At 43.4% G+C, this 12,058-nt stretch overlaps 4 protein-coding genes across 4 annotated transcripts; 1 reads left to right on the top strand and 3 right to left on the bottom strand.

The window, feature by feature from the left end:
* Nucleotides 1-1,914: 1,914 nt before the first annotated feature.
* On the bottom strand, nt 1,915-2,646 carry EAE97_007251 (uncharacterized protein; the record flags this gene model as incomplete). The annotated part of the gene is made up of 1 exon (XM_038877765.1): nt 1,915-2,646. One exon carries the CDS (start codon nt 2,644-2,646, stop codon nt 1,915-1,917), a length of 732 nt encoding a protein of 243 aa, XP_038731250.1.
* Nucleotides 2,647-3,631: 985 nt separating this feature from the next.
* Nucleotides 3,632-4,484, bottom strand: EAE97_007250 (uncharacterized protein; the record flags this gene model as incomplete). The annotated part of the gene is made up of 3 exons (XM_038877764.1): nt 3,632-3,855; nt 3,953-4,316; nt 4,371-4,484. 3 exons carry the CDS (start codon nt 4,482-4,484, stop codon nt 3,632-3,634), a joined length of 702 nt encoding a protein of 233 aa, XP_038731249.1.
* A 2,116-nt stretch (nt 4,485-6,600) lies between these two features.
* On the bottom strand, nt 6,601-7,224 carry EAE97_007249 (uncharacterized protein; the record flags this gene model as incomplete). The annotated part of the gene is made up of 2 exons (XM_038877763.1): nt 6,601-7,092; nt 7,144-7,224. The coding sequence occupies 2 exons, from the start codon at nt 7,222-7,224 to the stop codon at nt 6,601-6,603; spliced, it is 573 nt and encodes a 190-aa protein (XP_038731248.1).
* A 2,667-nt stretch (nt 7,225-9,891) lies between these two features.
* Nucleotides 9,892-11,453, top strand: EAE97_007248 (uncharacterized protein; the record flags this gene model as incomplete). Its single annotated transcript, XM_038877762.1, has 3 exons — nt 9,892-10,200; nt 10,266-10,548; nt 10,618-11,453. 3 exons carry the CDS (start codon nt 9,892-9,894, stop codon nt 11,451-11,453), a joined length of 1,428 nt encoding a protein of 475 aa, XP_038731247.1.
* Nucleotides 11,454-12,058: the final 605 nt, after the last annotated feature.

Raw genomic sequence — 12,058 nt, 5'->3', positions numbered from 1 at the left:
GAAATCTAGGATTCGATAATAGAGATATAGACAATCTTGAAAGGAGTGAACAGCAAGCCCACATAAAGATTGAATCTTTGAAATAGGGAATTAATAGGGAAAAAAAGAATGTGAGGGCTTGCTAGGAGTGAAGACGAGAGGTCAGAGGAGAGAGAAGAGAGGTGAATGTTGAGGTTGAGGTTGAAGATGGAGGGGTGGTAGGTAATTATTACGGATAAGGCAGAGGAGGGGAGAAGGTAAAAGAAAGTCGAAAGGTAGAAAGAGGAAAAGAGATGAGATGAGATGAGATGAGATGAGATGATAGGACTAAATAGGTCCCCACTTACATAACAAAGTACTAAGTACTCAGTACCTCTTTCCCTTCTTGATTTGATCTGATCTGATTTGTATAGGTACGGATATCAGTCCCGACTAAAATTGTGGCATCGGCTATATTTTCTTTCATATATGGTGGTAGTCGCGGAGGAGAGTCAGGGAGGAAAGAAGCGTCTGTGTAAGTACCAGGTTTGTACCTCAGCTAAAGATACCTCAAGGGAAATAGGAAAATACTCAGGGACCAATGTCTGTGAGCTTGAGTCGGAAAATGGAAAATGGAAAAAATGCTTCTTTTCGTCCAATGTAGCAGGGCCGTTGTTGCCGGCTCTTTGACCTACCTCACCTCCCAACTAACTACTCAGAAGTTAACAATAGTCTTTCAACTGGATCCTCCCACTCCTACTAGGCCTTATGGTGCTCAACAACCCGCGGTCCATTCGCAAATCACCCACTCGGAGGAATTTGCCTTACTCATTAAGCTATTATCGGATGCGAGAGTGACATATTCTAGTCGTTGCTTATCCATCTCTTGGTGAGGTACTTTTTACATGAGCGCCGGCAACCTTAGCTTCCATGACATATCATTGGCGGGGGTGATCGTAGATCATTAAATTACCCTTGTCGATCTTTCCCGTTGTAAGATTTAACTGGTTCGGCGATTTTAAGCTTCTTTCTTTACTAGGTACTTTCAATGGTGTGTTTCATGACAGATACTACCAGAAGTTGGAAAGGCTGGCTACGAACCTACCAGCCTACCTGTGTGCATTGACCGCAGCACACAGGGTGGTACTCTGCATATGAAAACCCCTTCCCCCAGCAATTCGGTCTCCTTAAGCGCTCAAAGTTGGATATCCGGTTAGTTTCTCGTATCTTGATTTAAATAAATGGAGTACAGGATAGGTCAAAGATCTATAGGCACATAGATGTCAAGATAGCACACTGTATTAATGGGTATGTCTATTATTATAATTCGAATGCCCCATGGCAACAGCTGGCTACAGAATCTCCATCCAATGGTTAATTGATTCCACACACTTTTTCAACCTTAAAATGTGAATTGATGCATATGCATAAACATTTCAAATGAGACAGACGCCCACGGTGGGTTGGAGGGACCCCAAAATGGTTCTCGTTACTTCTAGCTTAATTTTAGCGATGAATGTTGATGTTGGCGTACGCTTGGGTCCTTGAAAATGCATGTGTCTCTTCAAACTTCCGAAAAAAGGGTGGCCTTTGCTCTGAACTTGTGATCCCGAGGTCACATCCGCTCCATAGAGGGCTGGCTATGTCCACGAGGCGTCGATGCTGGGACCGATTAATCTGATCCTTAGACCTGCTTGCATCAAGATGTAAACAGAATGAGCAAAGGATGCATGTTATAGGTTGCCCCGAGCAAACGGAGATTTACCCATTGGGTTTCTGTCCGCCTCCAAACCGTCAATTTCCTTCAACGTGTGAATACGGTGCTTGATCATTTATTTTGGTTAGAGAGGTTGGTAATCCCAAGGTGGCATCTGCTGGCCAAATCTCGTATATGCCGTGGAAAGTCGGATTCGCCTCCAGATATGATCATTTGAATTCTGTGTTGTCAATGCTCTTTCACCAGTTCAGATCCGTTTTTGCCGCACCAATCCTCTGCTCCACAGCATCAGCTTTCATGTGCTGTCCCACAAGCACAACGTCCTCTTCATTTCCCTCCATCAAATTCATGTCCAACGACCAATTTTGTATCTCCTCTTCCACAATCCCTTCCCATTTCTTAAGTAAAGGATGTGCTGCAGCAACATCGGGAAATACGACATCCTTTCCTTCCCTCTCCCCTGGAACTTCGAATTTCCATATTCCATCCTCACCCCACCACTCTCTAGCAAAAACCTTCTCTGTCTTTAGTTCACTCTTTGCATTGTTGGACAATTCCTCTAATCGACTCTTCTCTTTTCTCCATTCTGCATCTTCGAACTTGCTCGCGGTCACGGAAACTGCCCCAAAAATCCCTTCAAGAATTCCAATAATCTTTCCTATTCGTAGTCCCAAAACAGCACCTAATCCATAACCTTCGTCAAATCCCTTTTGAACACTCTCAGATTTTCCCTTTGTAACACCATCTCTATAACCTTCTGTTTCGTGCTTCTCCTTTAATCTTGGTATATCCGAAATCTCTGTATTTCCAACTCCAAACAAATCTCCGTCGCGCATATCTCTGCCGTCAAATGTGGGAGAACCTGGTTCAGATCCGAAGACATCGTCAAAGTCATCGTTATGAGTGATAGGTTCAGACGGTGGCATGATAAAGGTACCGGAAGATAGTGGAAATTCGGTGTCGCGAAACATCTCGATCGTGAAATAATTTTCGATTACTCGGATTGTAATGATTCCTTCCGTAAATATTCAAAAATTCAGTGGTGATGGATGCTTATCTAATCTATGCGAGTTGTGATTGGCTTTTGTTCTTAGTGCGGGGTCGCAGAATTTGGCGATAAGCTCTTATCACTCTTGTCACCATTGATTTTCCTTTTCTTGATATCCTGTTACTACTGAACAAACCTGTCGACTCCATCACATTTCCGAATCAATAAGTGGTTTTTCCATGTTCTGCAAATGCAACAACAGTTCTTCGAGTTTCGAAACCCTAGAAATCCAACATGGCACTCGCTTTTTCTATTGTCACGTCAATGACCACAGGCATTTCATCTTACGAGCCGTAACTCCATTCAACTTTCAGTCCAGGTAGGCTTACCAACTAAGTTCTTGTGTCTTTAAGTAAGGCTGTCTTTTTTCCTTCTCCTGCCATATCGTTCAAGAAGCTTCTCCCTAAAGCTTCATAATCGCGGAATAGTATTTATCTGATGAACGTCACGCTACATAATCCAGACCGAGACGCCAGTTTGTACTCTGTGGTCATTTCTCTCAATCAACCCCCTCCAGCAAAGCTTTCTAGCATCTAGTTGATGGAGGGAAGGAAGATTCATGCCTTATCTACCTTCTGGTATTTCAGCATACCACTGTCTCCTATTTCAATAGGCAGAGCTATATCATATAAGATTGACACACTTATCATATGAGAGTTCTTGGAATGGCCTCAAAAGATCAATATTCAGATAGAAGGGCTAAACTAAAGAAAGACAGATTCCTGATATCAGACTAGGTAGCATATCAAGAGATTCTAGCGACAGGATAAAAGCAAAAAGTAAAATATCAACGAAAGCAACAAACGCAGCAATTCATCCTTTTCCAAACACGCATCATCCACTTGTCTAAGTCCGTTTTGACAACTCTCCGGCAAGTCCCCGTCCACTAGATACCAATTCTAGTGCCTTCAGCCACAAAGACCACCAACCACAGCATTAGTCTTTCCAGGAATACATGTATAAACTGCATTGAAGTCGTCGAAATAGAAAAGAACGGTGCCAAGCGCGGCGGACAAGCTTCCAAGCAGACTACCAAGAGTGGGGCCCACGGTTGTCAAAATCTGAGATGCGATGACTTGGTATGAAAGCTTCCCAACCGTGGTCCAGGCAGTAGGGAACGTGCATTGATCAACTATCATTAACCAAATAGTTAGCGTTTGCTAGTGCTTAGGACTTGGAAGTGTTTCCACAATACGTCCCGAAACACATTGGCAATCGTGTATACTTACGAGTGTTTCCGCCATCAAAAGAGCATCCCGCTTTATCAGCATATGGTGTACCATCGGGTCTATAAGCTGTAACTTCCACGGTACAGGATACAGCTGGAGACACGGCAGAATCGCTGTTCAAAACGCATCCGAAGTATGCGGAGTTAGGCTTGAAAGAAACGACTGGAGACCCAGCATATACTGATGTCAGAGTGGAAGCATTGTTTCCAACTGCAGCTTGATTGCCATTAGGCTTGATAAGGAGAGTCGATAGACCCGTCTGTCGTACCGCATAGAAATTAGAATAGGAGAGCTGATTGTAGAGAGTGGTGATAGGTGCAGCACTCATGACACCTGGGATGCCACCGAGAGGAATGCTTTCATACTTTTATATTGTTAGCGAAAATAATTTTTGAGGAAAATGGTAGTTTGGACACACGTCGTTAAGAACTTCTCCAGAAGTTCTGGCTACCAATTCAGAAGTTGGAATCGCTGAAGCCAGAGATGCACCCAAGAAGAGTGGAAAAATAACCGATGGCTTTGTGAAGAACATGTTGTTGGATTTGAGATAAGATGAGACTTAAGACTTATATTATCCTTGGCGTTGATGATCTTCAGAAGAAGGAAGTGCTGAGTTGATTCTGGAGCAGAGGTGCTCGTCTCTTTATATCTTTCTCTGACTCTGCTTTTTTCACATTATCTCCTCTGGTATGCATCTCTAAGGTTTAGCTTGACTAGGTTTCAATGACTGGGGACAATTGTGTTTGAATCTCTATTGGCCCTGAAAGTAATTATTGAGCAGCTGAGCGACGCGGGAGAAAATATCTGCATGGATTACCTCTATGGGAAATTCTTAGCGACTCTTTCAATAGTAGCGGTGCCAATGTTGGTAGCCTGACGATAATTTCACGCACAGAATCCTTGAATTCGAGAGTGAAGTGCTTCATGTGAGCATATTAAGGTGGAGAGAGAGACGGAAGAGGAGTTTTCTCAAGACATGAGGAGTCTATACATGCAAACTTCAGCGATGCCCACATGGTAGGGATGCAGATCTGATTGTATCTGGTGAAGGGAGGTGAAACGTAATCTTTTCTTCCCTCAACAACCCAATAAAGACTATAGACGAGTCTCTGCTTGAGATTTCGCCGCTGCATCTAGACTCCGTGGCTATAATGAAATCAGTCCAGATGGATGTTGCCCTGAAAGTCCTCGAGCCGAATCAAGTGATTTGTTATCTCGGATTTCATTTTCCCACGTATCTTCTCTACTCAATGCTCATGACACCTGGCATTCAAGTCTAGGCAAGTAACCTAGTGCTAGTATGCCGCTTCATTTAGGATTTTAAAGGATAACATGATCGTTCTATTGGATATTTGGCGGAGAATCTTCTAGCCCAATACTGTCATCTATAATCTATAGATTGAGTATCTCGCCTCGAGCTCGCGTATCTCATTTTGGGAACCTTGATTGTCTCATCTACCACCCCGCATGTTCCTTAGCAATACAAATGCCTGAAAAGCTTTCATAGGTTCAATTTGAAGTCAAAAGATTCAATGTGGCTTTTGTGTACCCGCTAATTACCAGCGCAATAACGTTTGTAGATGTGGCTGCATTAGTTTGATCGATCGGTTATGCATGGCAAAAGCCGCGGGAAAAATTTCACTTCACATTTATATCTTCACAGGGTGATGTATCGAATGATTGGATCTGGGACAATTGAAGAGTCACATCTATAGATGTGGCTGCTTATGTTTGATTTGCCCGCTAGAAGTTCAATGATGGTTATATCTTGTACCGAGTCATTGGATCTGACATCGCCCGCAAGTATGCGGCTAGATTTTGATGTATTCAGCTCGCCATAGCGCGCTGGAAAGGGTTAGGAGAGTCGGACCTATTTCCGAACAGACTTGATGGATGACTATCCTTGCATGTTTTATCGGGGCCGTCGTTCACGTGACTACTTCGGCGTTCATCTGTGACTCTATGTGAAAGACTGAAAAGACTGAAAAGACTGATTGAAAGCTGGTGTATGGAGATTGAATAGAAGAGGGGGAAAGGATTCAAGTTTGAAGAATAGCCCGGCTGGGATGCAACAAGATGTTAGGTGTGAACTCCTTCGCCCTGGATCCGCGTTGTTTCTTTTTTATCTGGCGATGAGACGCTTTTTGTCCTTCGACCTTTGGTCTAAGTGGCGATTATACGAATATGCAGCAAGCTCCGGTTACTAGTGGATGACATTTCTTTATTTCTAGTCGAATTGAAGAGAGCTAGGAAAGAAAGTCGGTATGGGCATTGGCGTCAAGAAACCATTGTCTCACCAACCTACCGAGGGACATAGATGACCAGATGAGATACTGGGTACGATCGTGTAGATGTGAATTGATTTTATTGAACTTTACTAGCTACATAATAGAAAAAATGAGAATTTTGCCATTAAGGAATGTCGTAAGTTTACCAAGTCTCGCCGTGCCTAGGATCGTTCCCATGAAATTGGCCATTCCCATCCGGATTTTCCCTCAATTCTCTTTGAAAACGCGATTAGAAGAATCCAAATATCCAATAATTATTACATCCTCCTCCATTTTCCTTTCCAATAAACACTGCGGTAATACAAAAACATCGCATGCTGTACTGTGCTATGGTATTCCAAGTCTAGAAGACAAGACCATCTACAAAGCAGCGACCACGGCCGCAAGAAGACCAACCATACCGCCAACACCGGCAAGACCAACAGAGTGTCCTGCATTCGCGGTGACCTCTCCGGCTGCACTAGAAGTAGCAGTAGGACCTGCGGTAGTAACCGTTCCATTCCCAGGTCTTGAAGTCGTAGCAGGCGCAGTGGTTAAAGATCCTACCTCAGAAGTTGAAGCTGGGCCCGAAGAAGAAGAAGATGAGCCTGGAGATGCGGATGAGGTGGAGCTTTCCGAAGTAGTCTCTGCGGTGCTGGTGTTTTCGGAGACGGTTGTCTCCGCGGGTGCTATGGTGCATCTATTTGGGGCATTCTGGGCTTGTTGGATTTCTCCCGCTGCGGTACAGGCGCCGAGGATACAGGGAACGATGGCGCTGGAGATGCCGGCGAGATTGGAGGCTTGACATTGGCAAGCTGTGTCTTCAATGTCGCAGTTGGTGCCTTCTGCAACGGCTTGTGTGATACAGGCGCTCTATATGGGTTGTTAGTTAAGCGATTGAGAAAGCTACTATGGAATACCTACAGCGCAAGCTGGCTGACCTGGAAACTCGGCCGCAGAGGCAAGAGTGACAGTAATGGCCAAAACAACGAGTGAGAACTTCATAATGAGGTTGGTTTTGTAGTTGAAACTTTAAAGAAGAAGATTATACAGATGGGATTTAGGAATTGAAGTTGAGGTTGAAACGAATTGATGGGAAGTGAATTGTAGATGAGAACAATAGAGAACAAAAGAAAATGGAAGAGGGGTAAATGCTGGATTTATATAGGGAGCGTGCAGACAAAGAGTTGCTTCCGAAGGTATACATCATTCCTTTCAATGGCGAGGGTTGATGTGTGGCAACGAGCTTCATTCCTTAGGATGGAGGGATCATTCGAGGAGGGTGTGCGATTTGATTGTTCTTGTAACAATAATTCACATTATTTTCTGTCTTTTCAATTTCGTCCATCATTTTCATCTATTCATTCCTTTTCGAGGATGAAAAGCCTATCAATGTTGCCCTGCCAGAAAAGTATGTTGGAAAGAAGAATGTACAATTGTCCCACATAATCCCGCAATGGCGGGATTTCAGACATGCGGGTATGTATGAATGCTGGTATCAGGATTGGCGACGCCGGAACAGGGAATTCCACATGGCAATTGCAAAAGTGCCGCAATTGGATATTAGTTTTATACTGATGCGTGTATGTGTGTGGCTGGAGAATTTTCACAGTGGGGTCCTTTGTGTAGAAAATAGAAATGAGATGGAAAGTTGACGGGGTGAATGCAGATGACATTCTTCGGAGGCCGGGTTTAGAAGAATGAGAGACATTTTTCGAGAAACGAATGTTTAAAAATAGATGATTTGTCACAGGCAGCTGAACACATAATTGCGGTTCATGAGGAGGCTTGATAATTTTTTGATAGTGACAGGGGAAAGTTGAGAAGCTTCGATTGGGTAGTGTTGAGAGCTCCGAGAGCTCTTCTTTCAAGACTTTTACTTGAGAGATTTTGGGTTCTCTTCGAAGCTACTAGCTGGTTTTCATATTTCGACCGATTTGAGCTATTTTCGTTTGAAACGATGAATGATCGTTGTCTCTTTGAGGTTTTGGTGAGATGTCATGAGAGCATTGCATTGATGGATAACAAGACGATCGATTGAAGCTCAAACGCTCTTCAAAGTTCTTGATTTACATGCAAAATAATGGCCAGATAGCTTGTCGGATATTTTGGAATCGCAATGAAGTCTACGGGAGGTACAATTAATCAAGTGTTCCGGAGCTATTTAAGCTTAATGATGTAGTATAGATCGCGAAGTTCGTTAGGCTAGGGTTATGATTTGACAGCTAGTATGCGAATTTAATAATAAAGTGACTAAATACAAATTCCGCCATTTAAAAAGAATTTCGGGCTCTTGTAGAGTTTCTTTGCGTCTGTTAATCTTGGATCATTTCTCATCTTTCTTCTTTCCCGAGTGTTTCCGAAAAAAAGCATCTCTCTTGTTAAATTGAGAACTATCTGACCAAACAAAGCGAGGTGAATTTACATTCAGAATAGTGATCTGACAACGAGTTCCTATCGACTCGGGCCAGAGTTCTAGCCATCAGTAGGTTTGCCAGATATCTGACGAGCTCCTAGTGAAATCAGTAATGCCGCTGCCACATTCCCGCACCGTTCGGCATGAAGCATCCCAGCTCCTAAGTATTTGTATCTCACCGTGAGTTTCGCAAAGAAATGATATGTGCACCGGCATTCGAAACAGTCTGCGCCACGTTCATTCATTCATTCCTTTCACAACGAGAGACACTTCAAAAGCTTCTCTATCAAAATGAATGAAGGATTTTGTTGGTGGAGGACTCTCCGATGATATGGTAATATCCGCTAACCTCCTTTCCCCTCTCATCTATGTGGGCCATAAGCTGATCGTCAAATCTACCTATTCGATTGCTATGATACGTTTTGCTAGGAAGTTGGCACAATGTTTCCTGATCGGATTCATACGAAGGACAAGCAGAGACAAACTAGTCAGCCTTGGAATTATCTTAATTCCCACTACCGATATCCGAGATACATTTTAAACGAATCGGTATCTACGACATTCTCGACATGTGCTTCACGCGCAGAGATATTGTCCAAAGATAAATCAACATTATATGATTCATTGAATTTGAGCATAACATTCAATGATTGCACTCGCAAGAAGACGTATGCTAGATATAAAGAAAATAAGGAACAAATAATACAGAAGATGCTACAAGAATTACAAATAACATATTCTCAATGCTTGTACTCAATATGCTACGGAGTACATCGTGATCAAAAAGCAATCCAATGGCAAAATTGAATGCGAGATCACTGCTGCGTAGGTTGTTTGATGATGATTATGCAAACTGAAATCAAACAATGGAGTTTGTCTTTTTCCTATTTTTCATGCAGAAATCGGACAACGCGAATATGTTTGCATGATCACCTTGATCATTTTGGATAAGTGAGGAGTACAAAGCCAAGTCAAACGTCGCCTACTGCCAACAACAATTCGAGAGAGATAAAAGGGGGAAGACAAGCACTTGAGTGCCGAAAACTGAATAAATTGACGGCGGCACTTGATTGCTTATCGATAAGAGAGACCCCTGAACTAACGACCTTTTCGTATTTCGGCTCGGCAATGACTCTTCCAAAAGAGCAATCAATCAAACTCCGGTCAATCAATGTCAGATTCTTCTTCCAACATCTTATATTTATGTCTTTATAATCACTTCAATTTCCTGGCATTCCGGCCAGCAATAATCCGTCATGTCTGCGGATATCCCGCGGACTGAGGAGAATCTCATCCCCTCCACCTCGAACTCCATTAATGAAAACCCCACCAACCCCTCCTCGCAAGCTTCGGTCGGTGGACATTTGCGCGCGAGAACAAACACGGCGGAAATTGATAGTACGATCATCCATCCAGGAAGCGTGAAGATTAATGTGACAGGCGCATTCATAGTCGATCAGGATTCTGCTTCACCGAAGGAATTGAATACAAATGAGAGGAATTATGATACCCAGGATATTCGGCTGCCGAACCATACGGCGGTGGTCAGCCATATTGCTGTAGATGTATGAGTTTATTTTCTCGATTCATGGCTGTGGATTGGTGATTGATGTACTGACATGTTCCTAAGATCGGAGGTTCTTTAGCTAAGCTTGTATATTTCTCGAGGGAGGCGCATTCGCGCGAGCCAGGCGGTCGTCTCAATTTTATGAATTTCGAGACTGATCGCATAGATGATTGTGTGGAGTTTATGAAACAGCTGCAGATCAAGCAACAGAAACTCAATGGATCAAGACCTGGGGACTTATGCGTAATGGCAACTGGTGGAGGGGCATATAAGTACTATGATAAGATCAAGGAAGCTTTGGGTGTTGATGTTATACGAGAGGATGAGATGGAATGTTTGATCATTGGTACTTTCTCCTCCCTAATGGCACGCACTCTATTGATATTATGCAATACTAACGGGAAATAAACAACAGGTCTCGATTTCTTCATTACCGAGATTCCCCGGGAAGTATTCACATACAGCGAAAGGGAACCAATGCATTTCACCTCGCCCAGTCCAGATATTTATCCATACCTACTCGTCAACATCGGAAGCGGTGTGTCCATGATAAAGGTATCCGGACCACGAGAATATCAAAGAGTTGGCGGAACCTCTCTGGGCGGTGGCACACTCTGGGGATTACTATCTCTCTTGACTGGTGCTCGAACATTCGACGACATGCTCGGAATGGCCGAAAGAGGTGACAATGCCAAAGTCGACATGTTAGTTGGCGATATCTACGGCACAGATTATGGCAAGATCGGGCTCAAGAGTAGCGCCATCGCAAGTTCCTTCGGGAAAGTTTTCCGCATGAAACGAGAAGCCGAACGATTAGCCGAAGACTCGGGAGGACAAAACAACAGCGAAGAACCATCTAGCTCTTCCCATTCCGCCGAGGAACCGTCATTTTCCCATGGGGATATATCCCGGTCCCTCTTGTATGCAATTTCCAACAATATAGGACAAATTGCATATCTGCAATCGGAAAAACATTCTTTGTCGACGATATATTTCGGAGGTAGTTTTATTAGGGGGCATAGACAAACGATTAATACATTGAGTTATGCAATTAAATTCTGGAGTAACGGGGAGAAGAAGGCGATGTTTCTGAGACATGAAGGATATCTTGGGAGTGTGGGTGCATTTTTGAAGAGGAAACCAGAGGGTTGGGGAAGAAGGATGAGTTTTGATGAAGGCGGAGAGGCAGGAGTAAAGGATATTGGGGATGAGCTGAAGGCTTTGACGAGGGAAGTCAGTAGAACCGAATAGGTCATTGTGGATGGATTCTTGGGTTGTGGAAATTCATCGGGGGTTTGGGATAGATAGCATCTTTGTAGATTGGTAGCAGAGTCCAAAGAACATACAGCGGCGCGGGAATCAAATCAGAATCAATCTCATACACTCTTGCGCGAGAGATGGAAGAGGATGTTTCAACACGATCTCGATCTTCGATAGGTTGGCATACATACATAAATTGATGCGCTCGCCGCTGGATACCTCGTTGAACGAAGTCAATCAGAAGAAGAAGAAAATGGATTAGAGGTTTTTTCAGGTATGTGTTGTGTTGTGTTGTGTTGTGTGAATGTATGTATGTTAGTATGTGCATTATTACCAATTTATCCGAGATCGAGTCAAGTTCTACACACAGTCTCCGTCTCACGAGTCTCAATCTAATTTTCTCACTCATCATTCCTCTTTCATCGTTTATCAATCATCAATCGTACTCGTACGTACCACCACGCACCACTCATACAACGACACGCACAAGAGAAATTGTGGAATGGAACGTGAATATTAGATTTGAAATTCTGAATCACGGTGAGATCTCCAGTGCACACAGGTGTCAGATACAGGATATGGTTTGAGATATGATT

The sequence above is a fragment of the Botrytis byssoidea genome, assembly GCF_014898295.1.
Source record: "Botrytis byssoidea strain MUCL 94 chromosome Unknown BBYS_014, whole genome shotgun sequence".
Lineage (NCBI taxonomy): Eukaryota > Fungi > Ascomycota > Leotiomycetes > Helotiales > Sclerotiniaceae > Botrytis > Botrytis byssoidea.
Note: the sequence above shows the minus strand (reverse complement) of the source record. Positions and strands in the feature narration are given on the sequence as shown.